The sequence below is a fragment of the Anguilla anguilla genome, chromosome 17, assembly GCF_013347855.1.
Source record: "Anguilla anguilla isolate fAngAng1 chromosome 17, fAngAng1.pri, whole genome shotgun sequence".
Lineage (NCBI taxonomy): Eukaryota > Metazoa > Chordata > Actinopteri > Anguilliformes > Anguillidae > Anguilla > Anguilla anguilla.
In genome coordinates, this window is record NC_049217.1 from 12,363,115 (window position 1) to 12,383,622 (window position 20,508).

The following is a 20,508-nucleotide window of genomic DNA, read 5'->3' on the forward strand; positions in this document are numbered from 1 at the left end:
CATCAGCAAGAGATCATTCACTGCAGTAAGGTTAAGTGTGTCAAGGAAAATCAGCTGATGGACTTTCCCTTGAAGAAACTCCGTAAAACATACATTGTCGGTTGTTTTGATAAGTTCTTTAATTTTGATATTGTACACAGCAGTCTGCAGCACACGCTTTTGTTGGAGCTGCATGTTTAAGAATTCATGTAATTTCATATTTATCTACTTTTTCCAGTGAAATATTTGCACTGAAAACACGTTTGAATGACACCCAGCTGCTGCAAATCACGCAAACTTGTGTAACAGCAAGATACTGGTGCACTTTTTCACTCAGACATGGTTTTGTGTGTGAATTTTATCTACGTGGACATCCCTTCCTTTCACTCTCCCCATCAACTAATAATTTTTATGAACTTCAATTAGCTACTGAAGAGCAGTCAGTCCTTGACTGTCCTGTTCAGAGTGGCTACAGGGAACCCTGGAAGGTAACTTAAGTGCAAGTGCAGTTCCCAGCAGGTCAAGTGATGGAGGTAAAATGGTGACCCCTAGTGGTAAGAAAATGGCACCTGACATTACCCGCTTCAGGAAGCACGTTTGCATGCGGTCTCGTAACCTCAGCACCAGCTTAAACATGCTTAGTCCCTCATTTACCTGAGTGTTTCCACCCGTCTGGCCACTACCTGTACATTTACATGAGCATGCATTTCAGAGCACACCCCAAGGGCTGGGGGTTCAGGCCTGAATGTGCAGGAGAAACAGCAGGAGCCGTTTCTGAAGCTCGGCATGTTCTAGTGCATCTCAGCAGATTCTACACAGAATTATATGGAGTTTAGCCTTCAACACCCAAGGATACTGAGAATAAGCTTATGAGCACACAGGAGAAGAGGCCCATGTAAACCGAGTGAGAACCTATGCAAGGGGTGCAGGCTGAAGGCAGGGTCTGCAAGCAAACAAGCAGAGATCAGGTGGGGTCGTTTACGCAAAGGAGGACACAGGAAGGAGGTTCTGTATGTAAATGAGAGGAGTCGGCGGCAGTAAGGAAATGAGCATCCTGGAGGCGGAGTCCAGTGGAAATGTGTTTATTTGCAGGCGTCTACATGTTCAGAAAAAGAACCCCAGAATCTTCCCCCCGGTGTGTTTCCTCCGGGCCTCCTCGTGGTCCATGATGCCGGCGGAGGTGGTCAACACAATGTACCTGCAGAGAGAGAGAGGGAGCATTACATTACATTACAGGCATTTGGCAGACGCTCTTATCCGGAGCGACGTACAACAAAGTGTATAACCATAACCAGGAACAAGTGTGCTGAAAACCCTAGAGGGCAGTACCGTTCCAAGCGCAGGGAACAACCGCATAGTTCAACTTGGAGCACACCCAAACACAGCATGTTAGTTCATTTATACAGCACCATGCAAGAGAAAGTTCACAAAATGCTTCAGGGGCATTTGACTTTTATATATGTGCGTGTGTGTATGTATGTATGTATATATATGTATATATATATATATATGTATTTATGTATGTATATACATATATATATATATATATACACACACACATACAAGTCAAATAGATAAATGTAAAATTAAAATAAAAAAGACATAAAATCAGAGCCACACAACAAAGGTCAAACAGGAGCTTTAACTGCAAGCCAGTCTGTACAGGTGAGTCTTAAGCTGCTGCTTAAAGGAGTCCACAGTGCCCACGGATCTTAGATCTAAAGGGAGGTTATTCCACAGTTTGGGAGCCACAGAGTCACAGTGTATCACAACATCGTACCAACAGAAACACACAGTCAGTGCATTAGAACACTGTACCTACAGAAACACACAGGCAGTGCATTAGAACACTGTACCAACAGCAACACACAGGCTGTGCATTAGAACACTGTACCAACAGCAACACACAGTCAGTGCATTAGAACACTGTACCAACAGCAACACACAGGCTGTGCATTAGAACACTATACCTACAGGAACACACAGTCAGTGCATTAGAACACTATACCTACAGGAACACACAGGCTGTGTATCAGAAATGCACTGCTGTCAGTACCCGTACCACCGTTTTGAGAAATGCACATGGAAAACCCAGGGACAGCCTTTACACACAACCATCAAATCACCAATGCATCAACACAAGCATTCAAGTGACTGTCAAAATAAGAAAAGCCACAAGCTATTTTCTACGTCCTCAGTATTTACGGAGATGATTAGGAAATCCTTCTTTGTGAAACATAATGGGGGTGAATTAGAGTTTAGATCAATACAGATAAATAATGACCATTATACCACGGCTTTGTTGGATAATGAATTCTGACCCATCAATGAACTGTCATTACTTCTGCATCATGAATGCGATATATACTGTAATGACACTGTTTCACACCTGATTATATCCCCCCCCCTCCACTTAGCCAATTAGTCCAGTCAGAACGCGCACTCGTGTGTGCGTCTAACTTAGTTAGGTAGGCGACACGGACCCCTCAGAAAGAAGCGAAGGGCAATGCCCAGGAAGAAGCAGAGGAAAATGTAAAAAGCTGATCATGCTGCAGGAACAGCTGACACCCCAAACATGGCCGTCAACATCGCAAACATTTCTCCCTTCAGTATCACCCTTCACACTAAATGGAAATGAGCTGTTTATTTTTTCTCGTTATAGTTCCCGTTCCAGTCCGTGGATGAGCCCCACAGTCTGGGATCAAACCCCGACCGTGCCAGTACTGGCTGTGGCTGGTGCCCGCAATCAGAAACTTAATCGGCACAGCGTTGCCCAGGGCTAGGGAGGGTTCAGTCAGCAGGCATCCACACACACCTCCACATTCTCCAGCAGCACCTGCAGCTCGCTGCCTGTCAAGCTGGATATTAAATGGGTTACTCTGACTTAACTCTGCGCAAGTCTGACGAGTGAGCTTTGCTGTGGTAAGTGATGGCAGTTGTAAAACATTTCCAAGGACAGCACATGCTGGTCTGTTCTCTCTCAAATTGATAACCAGGGGTCCTGTTATGAGCGCTTATGTACAATGGGGCATTCAAAATTGGGTGAATAAACATTAAAACCGAGCAGGCTCATTTCATGTACAAATCGGTACAAATTTGAATAATGAAATCAATTTAATGCACGGTACCCCTTTTTCAAAATACATAGGAGCAAAGTGCTAAAAAAAGGCCCAGTCTGGAAGGTGTGTAAAGCCTGATGATGTTTTGAAGATAACAAAGCTGTCCCTTTCGCTGCCCAATAGGCTCAGAACTCTGCGCAAACATTCGTCCCCAAGAAACACACGTGCTCCTAAGCTGAAAAATTAAAAAGCACATTAATGCATCCCAATTAGCAGATGTGCTCATAAATTAGCACACAGCTATTTTCTGGAGCAAACGCTCCTAAAAAGGGAGCGCACAGTAGAGCCCTGAGGCTGGCACCAAGGGTTTAAAGCCAGAAACTGTACAATAAGCAGGGATATGCCACAAAACCCTGCCTCCTGTATAATCTTGCCCCACTCTCACTGCACTGCCAAATCCTGATAACGAACCACAATAGCCAGCTGAATATGAAGAGCGCAGTGGGCTCATTAACACAGCACAATGCAGTCAACTGCACACACTAAACCACCATCAAACCCATGAACAGGACAGACGCTCCTACAATATTCAGCACAGTTCACCTGCAGACTGTTGCACGGCAACCTGCAGTTCACAAGGCCCAAAACCGAGTTCAGCTCAAATCACAGCAACACGCCTCTCACAGGATACCTATGAAAAGCTCTACTAAATGCCATAAATTAGCCAGTGTGTTGGTGTGGTGCCACTCACACTTTCCAGTGCAGAGCTACCTTTGACTCCAGCAGTGCCAGTATGCACACTTTCATCTGGACTGTTTTTATAACCTGAGAATTTTGATTTTTGTTTTCTCCCTCAAAACTGCATTTTTAATCACCTTGTGGAAATGTGACATTATTGTACGGTGTCTTCAATAATGGCAGTAAATTTGGCCTAAGTTTCAAAGACAAAGATAAATATCGATAAATATTTACTGCCAGACTGGACACTCATACACTGCATGGGGAAATGGAACTCATATAAACAGATGCACACCTCTAACAGATGGATCACAGGCAGAGCATCACCATATACTGAAACAGAACACAACCTAAGCCTCTCTGACTTATTCAGCAAACAGTACCAGGCTTTAATACAGCACATTACACAGAACTAATCTGATTAACTCAGATGCAAAGAGATGAAGTATGAGAAACGTATTGCCTTTCAAATTGTTTAACTCTTTTCTACATCTAATGGTCCAAACCAATGACACTGTTTGCGGCATATTACTCCACATGGCATATTTTAGGCATGGGGCAGCATGGTGATACAGCAACAGGATACTATAGGACACAGTGGACAGACAAACACACCCCCTTAATGCTGTCATTCCTCTATCATCCTTCATATTGACAGTAATGGCAACTAAGAGACAATGAAAACATCTAAAGCTCTGATTGGCTAAATGGTCTGCTGTTCGTGAAGAGCTGAATAACATGCGAGTGCCCATATAGAGGCATCTGGCATTTACCATCTCAGTTCATACTGCCACTAATCACCACACAGGCAGCATGGAAAGCTAAAAGACAGGGACCACCTCTGCTGTTTTTAGTCAGAGAGACAGCCCTCAGTCAACGGGGCAGAACGGGGCGGGGGACTCACCCAAACTGCCGGGAAGGCAGCAAGTTGTTCTGCCACTTCTCCAGATCCTTCAGCTGGACGTCAAACCTGGGGCTGATAACTCCGCACTGCCAGAGAAGAGCAAACGCACACCTCAGGCACATGATCCAAAGACAAAGCCTCTCAGTAATCCACTGGGTTATTCACCTTACCTTGTTCAGCCTACCGGTGAGGTTGACCACTATTTTCCCAGCTCTGTGGTCGTCGATGATTTCAAATTCGCCAATGTATCCTGGAAGGACAGAGATTAGACAACAGCATTCAGCTTAGAGGAACACACCAGCACAGACACAACCGTCCTACAGACACACCAGCACAGACACAACCGTCCTACAGACATAGCAGCAGACAACTGTCCTACAGCAACATGGAAACAAGGGTCCTACAGCAACACACCAGCAGACACACCCATCATACAGCAACACACCAGCACAGACACAACCATCCTACAGCAACACACCAGCAGACACAACCGTCCTACAGCAACACACCAGCACAGACACAACCGTCCCACCGCAACAAACCAGCACCCAACCGTCCCACCACAACACACCAGCACATACAACCTCCCTACAGCAACACACCAGCACACAGATACATTTCATCTTACACACAGACCAAATCTCTGTACCGAGCATATCAGAGTACTGAGACAGTACTGAGAAATGACTGAGGAAGACATCAGTTTGATGCACCAATCAGACACCAATGCATCATGACGGGTAGCTTTGTGCTCTCAGTTCTGTCCTCACAGGCCTTAACGTTCAATATTCCCTATACTGATATTGAACTCAGCACAGAGCTGGGGATTACATAAAATCACAACTGCAGGAAGGTAATCCAAAAAATAAACCACAGGACTGCTTCTCTCCTAAATCACCTTGTATACAGGTGTATCTGCTACAACTAAAAATCTGTTTAAAGGCTGTATACTTTCTTACAAGTAACAAATGTCACACCCGAATCTAACTTTTCAGATGCTTAATTAAGTATCGTAAAATAAGACAACAGACAGGATATCAGTCCAGTCAATGACTTGTTTCTCTAAGGGCAGGGAAGGCCAGTTTCTGGATCTGGGTCGTGAAAGAACCGAATTGAGCGGTCTCCCCAATCCAGAGGGGAGTGTCGCCACTTACCGTGCTTCATCATGACCGTCAAGAACCGCACAATTACTTTGGAGCAAGGCCGGATCAGAACCTGCCGTTTCCCACGTTTCTCGGCATTGTTGATGCTTTTCAGCGCATCGGCGAGAACATTCATGCGCACCATTATGCCTGCGGAGAGGACAACAGCAATGGTCAGCTATGCCCCACACAACCACCAAATGTTCCCAAAACATTACAACTGAGTGCATAAAGTGGCCAGTTACCCCAAAACGCAACTATCTACTCTCCAACCTTATTAGAAATGCAGACGAACACCACACGCACAAGTCTGTACGTTCACTGAACTAGCAGTCAGCGTGTTCGACAGAAGCTCCAAGTTGGGCTATTAGCTAGGTATACAGAAGGCAATTAACAGTAACGTAGTTTAGGAGAATCTTGTACTTAACTACACTCCGTTAGCCGCACGATAAGGGCATTTAGCATAATGCTAGCTGCAATACAACTCAAACAGTCCAAGTTACCAATCTCAGAACATCCAAATCAACCCACAATGAAACCGGACATTCAGTAAAGTCACAGAACACTGTACTCTAAACGGTTTCTTATTTTGTGATTGTTAAACAGTGGTGTGAGAGAATATTTTTATCACACGAGTGTCACAGACTACAGCGGGAATGGGACCGGTACCGCCACCTCCTTATTTGGGACACAATATCGTAAAAATTGCCATTCGGCAAATTTCAGGACCAAACCACCAGTGTTCTGTGTTTCATGGCGTTCAACTTAATTAACACGCAGCTTGGTAAAGGCTAGGATGACTTAGATATCGAAAGGATTTAAAAGTGATAACAATTTCAGTCATCCTTACCAGGTCTGCAATATGGCGGAGAGAGGAAGGAAAAGCTGGCCGCGGTGCACTTTGGGAAACTGTACTCTCGCGGGCAAGTCCGCGAAGTCACGCGATAGTTAAGTCTTCTTTATACTCGTACCATAGATACTCAGAGATAAGCAACAAACTCCATATCACATCGAGCGCCGCCTATCAGTAAGTGCAAACAACCTCCAAAACGCTTGGGCCAGATCAGGCAAAATTTTGGCGTCGTCCATTATTTGGCTCCGAAGCATTTGATCTTAATTCCCCTCAGGTTCGGAAAGTACTGAGTGCAAATATTCACAAATCATATTATTCACACAACCAATTGCTTTTGGTTTTTAGGTATTTTTTTCCACAGAAATGTGAATTCATTTTAAACTGCTGGTAAATTTTTCTGATCAATTACTCAGACCTGACACGTTGCTTGGTAGGGACCACAAACTGGCTGGACATGTAAAAATAATTTCAATTTCCAATGGAAAGTTGAGATATCCAAGTATCACACACATTTTTTTTATCCTCACACGCATTTTTGGTCTCAACATTGTATCAGGTGTGTATGAGAAAACAGGAACTAATGTACATCTGAAACAGTGAGGATGAAATACAACACCATTTTCAAATAATACCACAAACTGTCAATATAAGCAAATAAAACTATTATAAGGCTATTGAAAAAGGGGCATATTGGACTGCAATTTCTCCCCGAACTTTTGACACTTGATTACGGCAGAAGAGGTTCTGAAGTAGCTCTGACCCGATTTGGATGAAAATTTACCGTAGCATGTTCAAATAATCCCACTACAAACTGTTTATGTAATCTAATTTAGGTTTATTAAAAACAGTAAAATGGATTGTAATTTACACACCCATTTTAACAGGTTGTGAAAATTCTGATGTGTCAATGCCGTGGTTTGGAAAACCTGGTTTGCACAACTCTTAGAATCACAGGTCACTAAACCAGTCCTGTGGATTTTTTAAATCCTTTGTAAAAACCTACATACTTGGAACCACCTTATTGGTCACACCCTTATATGGTATGAGAGTGGTGAGTGATGTGTAGTGATTTACAGGTAAATCAGCTTACAGGTGAGGTCCACAGCTTCTTTCATGGCCGTACTTTACCGCCATGATGCGCCCCAAAGGAACTCTGGGTGTGCTGCTCCTCCCTTTCCTGGAAACTCCAAGTTCCTCTCGTACCAGTACACGTCCCACAGGCTGCCTGGACCAATCAGAGAGTGGGCATTGCAAACTGGGAGAAGATACATCCACCTGTTCCAAATGAGAGCTCCTCGATACGAGCTTGCTTCCGTGTGTACATTCACGTTTATGTTCTTTCCGAGGACCCCATTCACCCATTTTTGCTCACTTGGACAAACCAGCCACTCGAGTGTTTCTCGTTTTTAGAGACAGACTTTTATTACTCAGATACAGAAGACGGTAAATGAAAGGTGAAATGAAGGAGAGGGCAGGTGTAACACACGCAGGTGGGGGCAGGGAGCAGAAGGGGACGGGTGTATGTACAAACGTGGCCCACGCAGCAGAAGAGGGGTCCTGGGGCGTGAGGATCAGCAGGGCTCTGGTGGAGTTCCAGTTGCCGGTCCCATGACGCGGCCGTCCTGGCTGTACAGTAGTAGGCTCTCGTCCGGGGGCACCTGGTGCCACAGCGGACGGGTTCGTTCTTGCGTCCAGTTTCTTCTGAGTCTCAGTGCAATGGGGGATGGGATGGGATGGGATGGGGGTGGGGGGCAGCAAAAACAGAGCTGAGTAACTGCTGACGGGACAATAAGCTCTAAACAGCTTTTCGGTTCCAGCCAGTTGAACACAGGACAGTCTAAAAGATGCCACTGCTACTGTGCTGTACTCATCACTCTGGATAAGAGCATCTGCTAAGTGCCAACAAAGTAAAGTAACAGACAGCAGTGAAGCTTTAGGGGCTGAAGGCAATAGTGTGTGAGTGTGCATGTGTGTGTGTGTGCGCGTGTGTGTGTGTGCAGGGGACTGATTGTTCCGAGATTACTAATGATATTTTATTACTAATGGACATGAAGTGAGCATGCAGGGTTTGCACCCTCAGCGAGGATTGGTGGGGGGGTGGGTTCTGTAACAGGAAAAGGGATGGGATTTGTTTCTGATGGGGCGGGGTGACAAATGATAAGGGGGGGGGGTTTGTGACGGACGGAAGGGGCGGCGTTTTTGACAAGTGAAGGGGAGCTGTGGCAAGTGATTCCATCCGTGGGTGGCAGGTCTGAGGCGGGGGGGTGGGGGGGGGGGGGGGGGGGGGGGGGGGGGCTCTCGTTCTCCGATCCTTTTCACTCGTTCTTCTTCTCCTTCTGTTTGAGCAGCTTGTTGATCTCCCTCTTGGCCATGCCCGCGTACTTGGTAATGATGCCGTGCTGATTCAGACCAGGCAGCAAGAGGAGGAAGCTCACTGTGGAGAGAGAGAGAGAGAGACAGGGGAAGGAAGAGAGATAAGGGGAAGAGAAGGAGGAAAAAGATAAGTGATGAGAGATGAAAAAAGATAGAGAAAGAGAAAGAGGGAGGGGGTAGAGAGCAGGGCGGAAGGTAGGACAGAAGGGAAGGAAAGGGGAGGAGAGAAAAAACAAATGTCAGACATCATTGCTGTTACTGCATGAAGAATTCCATCCAAATGGTATGCAGAGCAAGCGAGTGAGCACTGGTCAGACCAGTTAAACTAACGGCTGGATTTGTAATAAAGTGAAGTGATTCATGCAGAAGACCTGCACCTGACACTCCACCTGACTTGTGGGAACCTGGTGTGTGTCTGAGGCTGAGGAGAGACCGGTCCTCACAGTTACAATACCCTCCAGAAAATGTCCCCAAATATCCTCCATTTCAATTATGCAGACACTAATGTCAATCAACTTACAAAGTTACATCAGTTTTTTTTAAAAGCGATTTCTATAGAAGTCCTTAAATGTGTTTTAACGGAGGAGGGGGTTAAAGTGACTCGTATAAACCTGATCAGAGGTTGGCCCTTGAGCTGCAGGTTTTTCCGCGTCTCATTTCTAAATTCTGCAGCGGGGCGATAAAGTAATAGGAGTCGCGGTTATATTTGGATGGAAGCTGCAGCCTCCGGGCCCGTCCCGTCGCCCGTGCCCACAGCCTCGCTGTCTCCGCATGGGGGGGGGGGGGACGGAGCCGGACACGAGCGGAACACGCATCCCGCTGCTGACCCCTCAGACCGCTGCTGACCCCTCAGGTCACTCAAACCACAGAATCAGCCACGGCTGCATGCTCCCCTTCAGCAGCACACTGAGCCTCCCCCCCCCCCCCCCCCCAGGGAGACCAATTCCACCGCGTTCAGCAAACACTCATCTTCTGCCTTCCAGACAAGGTACATACAAGCGCCTTACAAAAGTATTCCGATCCGCAACCGACTCCCATTTTACTGAATCCACCTAACCTGACATCCACCTAACCTGAACAACCTGAAGCAAATCTGCTCAGAAGAATGGGCAAGAATCACTCCCATAGCTGCTGGGTACTCACTCCAAAAAAAACAAGCAGTTATAGATTCCTGGTAGAGCTACTTTTTGTTGCAATGTGTGAGTTTTATTACCTATGCCAGCAGAAAATTCCCAATATCTGCTGACAAACATTGGCTTTTTGCATGAATAAAAATACAGACTGGAAAACATGTAAGCATCATTTGTAAATCTATAAAGACTTGGTAACATTAAAGGGGTCTGAATACTTCTGCAAGGCACTGTAAGTGTGTTTATACCAGACACAAAACTCAGAGGTGCCAGAAAGAAAGAGAAGCCACACTTAAGAGACAGTAACCGCAAGGCTAAAACACTTAGACATAGCTGGTGGAGTGAGATCAAATGTGGAGATAAACACACTGACTGACAGTAGGTATCTACCCCGAGGGGAAGTCAGTGGTGCACAGTCCGGGCCTCGAAAAACAGCACAGTGTTGCATTTCAATACTCTCATTATAAGGTTGAGTTTTAAATTATTATTATTTTTTAATTTATATTGAAATTCACTTCAATGATTTGCTTTTTCAGAACTGAAATTCAAGCAGTGATGACACCAAGCCTGGGTGAAAAGTAAAACAAACTACACTAAATCCTGAGCAAATCACATTCAATGCGTGAAATACACCGAGCGTGTGAAGAGATAGCGGATGCATCCGGCTCATTTTAAAACTGGAGTTTGTCATATCTTGGGACACCAGTTTATCCAGGGCATGTGACTCAAAATGATTTCACCTTGCATTACAGCCTAAATCCCTGTGGGGACAGGCCAGCACGCCAAACACAAAGATAGTCCTTCAGGGAGCGGGTGCAGCAGCACCTTCCTGGTACTCTACATACTGACAGAGCCCATTTATTTTGCAACAAATTCCTACATGCACAAGACAACAATAGACCGGTGTTCACATCCAAAAAACACTCGTCGCAGTTTTTAAAGAAATGAAGGGGAATCCTTCATCAGTGGGGAAACGTTTCACTTGAAAAATTCCTAATTCCTAAATCATGAGCATTTTTAAATGGCCGTATAAGAAACCATTGTGGAGGATGAAACCGTTAGAGGTCTGTTCTTACTGTAATGGCTTCTGCACTAATAAGGCCTAAATTCTTCTGCAGAAAGCAAAATCTAATTGCATCAGGCTGCTCCGGTTATCTGCAAAAGAATGCAACCGACTAGCAGACACAGGCTTTCATCTGCTCAGGGTGTGTGTCTGCAAGAAGAGGAGAGGACTGCGTATCTGATAAGGAAATTCCACTCCTCGCACAGCTATTAAAGAGATATAGAAAGTTTTTTATTTTCTCTTCTGAAAGACTGTATTCTGTAATTTTTCCGCTACTAAGAACCTTCCACCTTAGGAGTATGACTTGTGTAAACATCCGTGTTTGATGAACTCGCCTTGTCAAAAGGTATAGTTCCCTGATGATCATTGGAAAATAAACTGCTACAGTTGTCAAATAATCATCTCTCTGACCTGGTCGTTACTTTTCCACGATACCGTGGAGCTGGTCAGGGTCAGTTGCCAGCGTGCCTAGTCACAGACACGTGAACAGATGTCACAGACAATAAAGTTTTTTATTTTTCATTTATTCTACATAGAAGACCATTTGCTTCCGATTTAAAAGCTACTTCTGGTGACAGCTGTACATCAATCACAGCTTTGTCACGAATAATACTGAACAATACCTACTGAACCTCGAGGTTAACTGTAAAAATGTAACTGAACCTGTTATGCAAGTTACAGACTGAGATTATACAAGGACACCCTCAAAGGCCTGGTGCCAAATGCAGTGAATTTACCTTGCAGTGCTCAAACACTGTGGCACTTGCCAGTGACATTTGGGCCGGCACTTTCCCCAACAGTTGACAAATTTGACAGAGCAGCCAAAAAATGTAATAATTTATATTTAATTTGGTTTCATGCGTTTTATCCCTTCATTTCGAAGCCTACACCACTGTAAACCATTTCATTGTTATGGTTAGTCTTAATTTTATGCGCAGGTCATAACTGCACTTAATGTGCAGACCGATTTCCCACTGCTTAGAAAGAAGAGAAAGAAAGAAAACATTACTGCTCAACAGTATAAAAATGTCTGCAGCTCTACGCACTGAAAGCAGTACATGATAGTATTGAAACATTTCTGCCAATGATCATCTGTGCTTAGTGGCGATTTATCTAAATTACATAGGAGGGGCAATTTGATAATTGACAAGAAGGCTCTTTTGCCCTCTTGCTGAAGGATGACTGAATTGCAGGTGAGAAAACTGCCCTCAATAAGCAGGTGTGCCGGGTCATGACACAGAGTGCTAATAAGCACTGTTAATTGGTGCAGCGCAGTAACATTACGGGGAAACAGGCTCAAACCACAGCAGGGGAAGGGAAAGTATGCACACCACTTACCAATCAGGTAGGTCAGGATCAAGTTGTGGACTTGCTGGCCTATCCAGGCCACCACAAGCAGACTGCTGATCACAGACAGGAAGTACTGAGTAAAGAGAACACAGGAAGTTACACATACAGCCACAGCGAGAGCACAAAGTTCCTGTGCGAAACAGAGAAGTGGAAATGCTTGTCGCTGCTGTAAAACAGGAAGCTAGGATTAGGTCCACAGAGTATTCATGTGTAAGAGGAGAAAGGACTGGTTTCTGGGGGTTTGTTTATTTCAGCTAGTGACTGTAACCTGGGTTACACAGCAAGTAGTATTTCTGTCCATATCATGTGATTTACAGCCTCTGAAGAGGTCCCAGCATTCAATTTACGTACCAGGTGTGCAATTTTGATTGGTCATAACGTGGAAGAAAAAAAAACAGACTACGTGCATGAATTGTGCATGAATCATTAGGAGTCTTAGTTTTATGACACAAAGGCTCAAGTGCAGGTGGGGTCCTTGCCGCCAACACCTACAAGTTTCAGTTTCCAACCAAACGGCACCGAAACTCAAAGACTGATTTTCCATAGGCTGCCCAGACGGTTATGAAAATACAATGGGGATGCCTGGTGGCATAGTGTGAAGTCAGAAACAGGGAGGTATCAAACTGTCTTAGACACCAGCTTTCGATGAAGGATACAGCAGTGAGTTGATGAACCTGCATGGCCAGGTGAGATCGTTAAAGAACAGGAGGTGGGCGTTTCGCTCATGAGCAATGCACTAAGGTGTGTCCCTCTCCCAGTACGCCCGCGTGGGCGTGGCCCGGCGTGTGTGGGTGAGGCCCAGGTTACCATTTTGGGTTTCTCCTCCTTGAGAGCGAAGAGGCGTTTCCACCAGCCGCCCACGCTGTGCTGGGACTTCACCAGGTTCCCACAGATCTCATGGAAGCGCTGCTGCTGCTCTGTGGTCCTGGAGACAAAAACAGCACCATAGCTCATTTAGTTACCATATCTGCAGACAAAAACAGCACCACAGCTCATTTAGGCACCATATCTGCAGACAAAAACAGCACCAGAGCTCATTTAGTCACCATATCTGCAGACCAAAACAGCAACACAGCTCATTTAGTCACCATATCTGCAGACAAAAACAGCACCACAGCTCATTTAGTCACCATATCTGGAGACAAAAACAGCACCACGAGATCATTTAGTCACTATATCTGCAGACAAAAACAGCACCACAATTCATTTAGTCACCATATCTGCAGGAAAAAAACAGCACCACCAGCTCACTTAGTCACCATATCTGCAGACAAACACAGCACCACCAGCTCATTTAGTCACCAAACCTGGAAACAAAAACAGCACCACCAGCTCATTTAGTCACCAGACCTGGAGACAAAAACAGCACCACCAGCTCATTTAGTCACCAGACCTGGAGACAGACTTGTAGACGTGGGTGGAGGTGGGCTACTCATTTTGCTGACCCCGAGCTTACAGCTCCCACCCAGAGGCCAAAAACGTGCCCCATAAAAATAACCACTAGGGGTGTGTCCGTGTGTGTGAGTGGCGGGTGGGGGGCTGGACAGCTGAGTCAGTCCTGATCAGAGTTGGAAAGGAGACACCGTGTCCCATCACCAGATAGGGCTGCGGTTTATAAGGGGGGGGGGGGGCTAGCCCCCTGACCCCGCGCTAAGAGCATCTCCTAAATGTCAAACACGTTGCCGGCTGAACTTTGCACTACAACCAAGGGCACACGCAGACATTGAGACTGAGAGACTCAGCCAATGCAATCTCACTATGAGATCTAACCGAAGCCTGCGAGTAAGGACTGCAAACGAGGAAGTGAGCTATGCATTTTCGTGCTTTAGACAACAAAGCCTGGATGTCCTGATACCAGCCATTGTAAAGCCAGCAGGCCACCAGAAACTTCTGCAAGTACCTCCTTCATTGCACTTTTGATTGGCCTGTCTGTTCAATAAAAAAAATCCTACTAAATCAATTTTAAAAAACCCTACTAAAACTGAAAATGTCCAAAAAGCCCACAAAGTAAACTATCCCTTTAAAGCCACTAAACTACCAGAGCTGGGCAGGTAAACAAGGCCAGTCAAGAGAAGATCACTATACTGAAGTGGTTAAGAATCAACTGACAGACAGAACCACTGAAACAGAACAAAGAATACCATCACCAGAACCTTGGAATGCCTGAAAAGGCAGATTGTACCACAGAACTATCTGCAGCCTGCCATAAACACAACCAGCCCATCCAACAAAGGCTTTTCCTGCAACATAAGCACTCCTGCACAGGATCTGTGCAAATATCTATGGGCAAATCATTTGCTTATGGCTGTAACCCGGTCCACTAGGCATTCAAGCAGAGAGCCCACTGGCCTCATGGGAAGGGCTGCTGGGTCTGGAATGTCAGGGATTATGTAGTCGCCCCTCCCCCCACAAAGCCCCGCCCCCTGAATTAACACGCACTGCGCACCCCAACAGGTCGACTCACCACTTGTTGGAGCCGAACACTCTGGGGGCGAGAGTGGGCACCAGGTAATCTGCCAGGCAGAGAATCATCACAGCACAGGACACCCCGGTCAGCACCGAGGGGTCCAGGTAGTAGATCAACCTGAAGAAGAAGGGGGGGGAGAGAGAGAGAGTGTGTCAGACCAGGGGCATTAACATCCACCAGGAGTGGGGGGGGGGGGGGGGAATTCCATTTAGTTCAGTCAATTCATCAGTTGAAAATGCCATATTAGGATTTACAAATCCATTTCATTGAAAGAAATAGCCTTGAACAGAACACCCCCCCCTCCCCAGGAAGTGCTGCGTAACGCTAGCGAGCAAACTGGCGTGGAGGAAACGCTGAGCTCATCAGACCAGAGGTATGAAGGCCCCGTCACGCCCTGAATAGGTCAGCATTCCCTGCCACCCGGCTCGCAGTCCCGAGGACACGTCTGGAGGTCAAGCACGGCCTCTGGGGGTATTTCACCAAGCAGGGTTACAGAGTGAAACCCTGGAATGTCTCCTTTTACTTTTTCTCCAGTCCATGCTGCAGATTTGGGAGGGTTCCGGGTTTTACTCAGTGCAGTTTATGCGGCTAACTCAGTAATACCGCTTTGTGAAACAGGGCCCTGGTGTCAGGCCCAAGGAGTTTCATTATAAATGAAACCCAGAGGATATAGCACACAGAGTAAACTGAGAAAGTGACTAGGGCTACAGAGACTGACAGAGAAAAGAGGAAGATTCCGGAGAAGGCGGTAAGAGAAGTAGACAACGGACTGAGTTACAGGGATAAGATGAGGGCTTGAACACACAAGCCGCAAGTGCAAACTCCAGTTCTGCCACATCACAATCTTACCAAAGCGTCCTTTACCTGTGGGTCGCTGGTGAGAAATAAAGAAAGCTAGATGAGAGGCATCAATTGTAAAGCGCTTTGGATAAAAGCGCTATATAAATGCAGTCCATTTACCATTTAGATGCATCTGGACCTTTGAGCAACTTATTTTGAGCCCACAGGCAGTGGGAAATCACCTTCACATTTAATTTACACAGCCTGGCACTGCAGACCGCAGTGCAACCTGAGCAGGGCTGCAGGCCTGTGGAGCTGTGCCTGAACTCCTGCGGTCACCTGAATCATTAATGCAGCCACATCCTGACAAGAGGGGAGAGCAGGTAAACGAGCAGGCGAACAACTGGCAGGTGCTGTAGCCATGGCAACTGAAAGGCTGCAAAGGCAGCAGTCAGCGCAGGTATTAAGCGCTCCAGCGAAATAAAAGGCGTAAAGGCGCAGGTGCTGTAGGCAGAGCAAACAAGCAGGTGAAGAGGTGTCGGGTGCTTTGGGTAAGTTAAAAAAGCAGGTAGAGAGGTAGCAGGTACTTTAGGTGTAGGAGCAAGGGACGAGGTGGGAAGGCAGTGTACGCAAGTTAAACAAGCAGGTGAAGAGGAGACTGTTGCTTTAGGTACTGTAAACAGTGTGGGAAGAAATGGCAGTGCATGTACATGAGATGAATAAGCAGGGAAGAAACTGCTATGCGGTGAGCAGGTGAAGAGGTGGCAGGCAATGCATGAGCAGTAAACGAGCAGGTACGCTCACATGAACACCAGGGTCGTGACTCCAATCAGGACTGCAGGGAACCAGGGCTTCTCCCAACGCAGGACCCGATCTCCAGCCAGGATCACCTCACCCCAGCCCTGCAGCTGCTCCTCCAGCTGGGCCGTCTCCTGGGCCTGCAGGACGACGGTGGTTAATCCTGGCAAACCCTTTTTACCCAGCTAACTGACCAACCGGCTAGCCAAGTAAACCAACCCAGTAACTAATGCATGAGGATCACAACATATTCTGCAATAATAACGCAGGTGTCTGTCCTGGTGTCTGCTTGGAGCAGAAAAAAATGAAATATTAACTCAAAAAATAATTGACTTGTTATGAGCTAAAACAATATTTCAAAATAAGTAAATCAACCTCTGGGACTATTTAGACTAACGTTTGTTTGGGGAAGAAAATATACCAAATTTTCTGCAACTTTACAAACGTAAAATACATTCAAATAAAATTAAAGAAACGACCCAGGCCATCATCTAACTATATTTATGACAGCACTAGCAACATCTAAAAATAACAGAATTGCAAACGTTTCTTCTGGCGTCAGCATATCCCAGTACATTGAAAATGGTCTAATCACTCTAATTTCACAGCAGGAGCCGAGAAGTTTAGTGTCTGTTGAACATGAGAACACGTCGATTAACTGTGCGAACGGTCCAGACGTCTTTCACGGTCAATCTAAAGAATCTTAATGTAGAAAGCGGTTCGCCCTCTTTCATCAGTCTTAAAGTGATAATTCATTATTGATTTATCTAACCATGGCGTACCACAACTTGGACTAAAAGAATGTCCATCCCAATTAATTCGTTTCCAATAATGCATTACCACTAAATGCAAAACCATGTTTAAACTGCAACAAAGAAATGAGACATGAGTCACTTAAAGACCACAGGTTTCTTAAGTTTATTTTGAATGCGCATAGTGGTTTCCGGTGGTCAATAGATCACCTCTGCACTCATACAAAGTAGATGCTAAAAATCCCCTACAACATTTAAATTATTTAAATTAAAGGTAACGTTTTTAAATAACGGAAACGGTTATGCATGAGCTGAATAAAGCTGTTTCCGTGTGGTGTGTATAATACAAGTAATTTAGACTTTACTCCACATTCAATTCGATTCGATTCCATTGAGAAGAGTATATAATGCAATTTTCCGGCTCTTCGCACGTACGTGGTGACTCAGCCCTGTGGTAATAAGCGAGAACTTCTCCTTTCTTAAACTGCGGATCGTACATTTTGTGAATAAGCTTCATGACTTTTATACAGCGATAAACCGGTTTCTCAGTGAGCCGAGTCAACTACAAACACGCCACAGCCTGCTTTGCTACAGTATCACAAATACGTGCTGGTGAAGCCAGATAACGCAAACTTTAGCGAACGTCAGTTGTTCTGCCAGACAATCAGTAACATAAACTCAAACAAGACCATACACAAGTATATTTCGAGAGTTACTGTAACTGACAAATATTACATTTGCAATATAAGCAAATCGTAACCTTCCACAATTTCACGCATTCGTGCCTAGTGGATCGGTATGTTGAAGGACAGCTGACACATATTTCAGCGCCACAACAGCCGTAACTCGCACAAATACATGCCTTTGGTATTGATCACGCAGATAACCGTTGCTTAACCAAGGAATAGCTGAATGATACATGTTGTTAATAAATAAAAACAAATAAAACTACGCAGGGCCTCTGAAGGGCACGTACAACATTATACTGCGTCATTACGATTTAGCTATCTCACTTGAGCAATAATACTAAGGACAAAACAGTAGAGCTAGAGCTAAACGTCCCAATCATCGGAGTTAGTTGTAGCTACTGACTACGTTACTCCAACGCAACTCAACAACAGCTTCATTTGGAAGAAACTGCTGAAAAGCTAGTTGACGTTAGCCAGTTCATTGTTCACAAATGTATAGCTAGCGAATGCAGCTAAACGTCGTACGTAAATTAGACAATCCACCGAGAGCTAGCAACAAACGCAGAGCATCATGGAAAATCGTTCGTTAGGTGGAGAGACAAACTAGGAATCTGTCCATGAAAAAATGGCATCAAGAATGATATTATGAATACAAGCTAACCAGGCCTTATCTAAGAGCTGTTACTGTCGTGTGCGTAGTTTTATCAGAACTAGCAAACTAACCAGATATTACCTTAACAATTTTAGCCACAGGAAGCTACTTACATACAAATTTGTGCTTTTATTATCGCCTTCTGCCATAGCTGCTTAGCTATGTTGTCTTAATCTGTTTTTGTTGCGTTCCAATATTTACAACGGCCCAAGAGAGCAAATACCCCTCTTCGCCTCTTATCTCGAAGCCCGCAGTTCGCACACTGACCACCAAGTTCGTTGTTTACAAAACCTTAAGCCTTGGTAAGTTGCGTTTCTCTTCGCTCTTATCTCGTCCCACCTTTTGATTGGATAACTCGTTACCTGTGACCAATCATAATGAATAAGAGGAATGACGCTCTGTCCGCGCTAAACACAATGCCTTATGGTAGTAGTAGTTCGATATTACATTACATTACATTACATTACATTACATTACATTTATTTAGCTTTTATCCAAAGCGACGTACAAAAGTGCATATCAAGGTCATTGGAACAACCACAAAACACAGGTTCGATAAGGCACAATACTTATTTCGTACAGTTATTCATAACCAAGAAAACAGTTCAGTTCACACAGTGAACATTATTCTGACCTTACTTATGCTAAGTCAAGCTAGGGGGAAATACAAGCTACAATATTAGGACAAAAATACAAATTTTTTGTCAAAGGCAGCAGCATTTTGAATCATCTGTAGTGGCTGTATGGCACAAGCTGTCAGGCTTCTAAGGAGAGAGTTGCAGTAATAAAGACATAATAAATGTCAGTTGCCCAAGCCAAGGTTAAGCCAAAATTGTTGGACAGAAACGTTCGTAAATTGGAAAAAGTTAATCAGTGTGTTGTACCATAACCAGGCATTCCTACTGACCTAGCGCTAATGAAGGGTAGTGTTGTAGGAGCGAATGGCATTGAAGTTAATAGATCAGGAATGATAGGTTTGGTGTCTTAAATATTTTTCATGATTCAAGGAAAAAAGTAAAGCTGAACAGAAATTTAAGTCAGGTTATCGTGACAGATAGCCTGCTGTGTTCAGAATTGGTGTTCAGAACGCTTGAAATGACCTCAACCCTGATTAACCTGGTGGTAACATTAACACTGGGAGCTGATTGGGGGCTTTTGACAGGGGTGGGGCCAGATTCACCTGTTCAGTTATGCTCATCGTGTTGGATTCCATTTCCTGCCCCCCAGCTTGGTATTTGTTTCCTTCCGTTGTCTCACTGCCTTAGTTCCCTTCCTAAATAGCTGCACAACACAGAGAATGCAAACCCTGTCCTCAGCATGGTCAATAACACGCATTACCAAAACACTAACTGCAGCCACATTTATTACATTAACATTTATTTACTGTGACATAATGAGAAGAGTACTACATTTACACTTAAAAAATGTTAATAATATAAACACTCATTGGCAGTGTTGGCTAATTTATATAATTACTGTGAGAAATATTATTAACCTGATGGACTCTCTTATGTAGAGTGGAATCACAGCTTTCTTGGACAGACGCATTAGAAACAACAAAAACTCACAACAAGCTTTCAGATTCAGGCCCTTCTTAACACAGGCCACTTTTCTGATTTCTTCTCTTTTAAACTTAAACTATTAAATGAGATCAGACTACAAATTCTCACAACGCACATAATAAATGTTCATGGCAAAGTTTATTATTTAAGTTTTATTTTAATTATTAGTCGATGAACAAAAGATTTAATCCCAAAAATCTAAAAAATTCAGATCTTC

At 44.7% G+C, this 20,508-nt stretch overlaps 2 protein-coding genes across 2 annotated transcripts; both read right to left on the minus strand.

Moving 5' to 3' along the window:
• Positions 1-1,045: 1,045 nt before the first annotated feature.
• LOC118216013 (40S ribosomal protein S15a) lies at positions 1,046-6,761 on the minus strand. The gene is made up of 5 exons (XM_035397010.1): positions 6,673-6,761; positions 5,835-5,972; positions 4,851-4,930; positions 4,681-4,766; positions 1,046-1,177 (listed from the first exon to the last, which is right to left on the minus strand). Exons 2-5 carry the CDS (start codon positions 5,965-5,967, stop codon positions 1,084-1,086), a joined length of 393 nt encoding a protein of 130 aa, XP_035252901.1. The 5' UTR covers positions 5,968-5,972; positions 6,673-6,761; the 3' UTR covers positions 1,046-1,083.
• A 1,310-nt stretch (positions 6,762-8,071) lies between these two features.
• LOC118217048 (ADP-ribosylation factor-like protein 6-interacting protein 1) lies at positions 8,072-19,008 on the minus strand. The gene is made up of 6 exons (XM_035398813.1): positions 18,843-19,008; positions 16,643-16,776; positions 15,056-15,175; positions 13,399-13,516; positions 12,580-12,664; positions 8,072-9,109 (listed from the first exon to the last, which is right to left on the minus strand). The coding sequence occupies exons 1-6, from the start codon at positions 18,876-18,878 to the stop codon at positions 8,991-8,993; spliced, it is 612 nt and encodes a 203-aa protein (XP_035254704.1). The 5' UTR covers positions 18,879-19,008; the 3' UTR covers positions 8,072-8,990.
• Between the last annotated feature and the right edge of the window lie 1,500 nt (positions 19,009-20,508).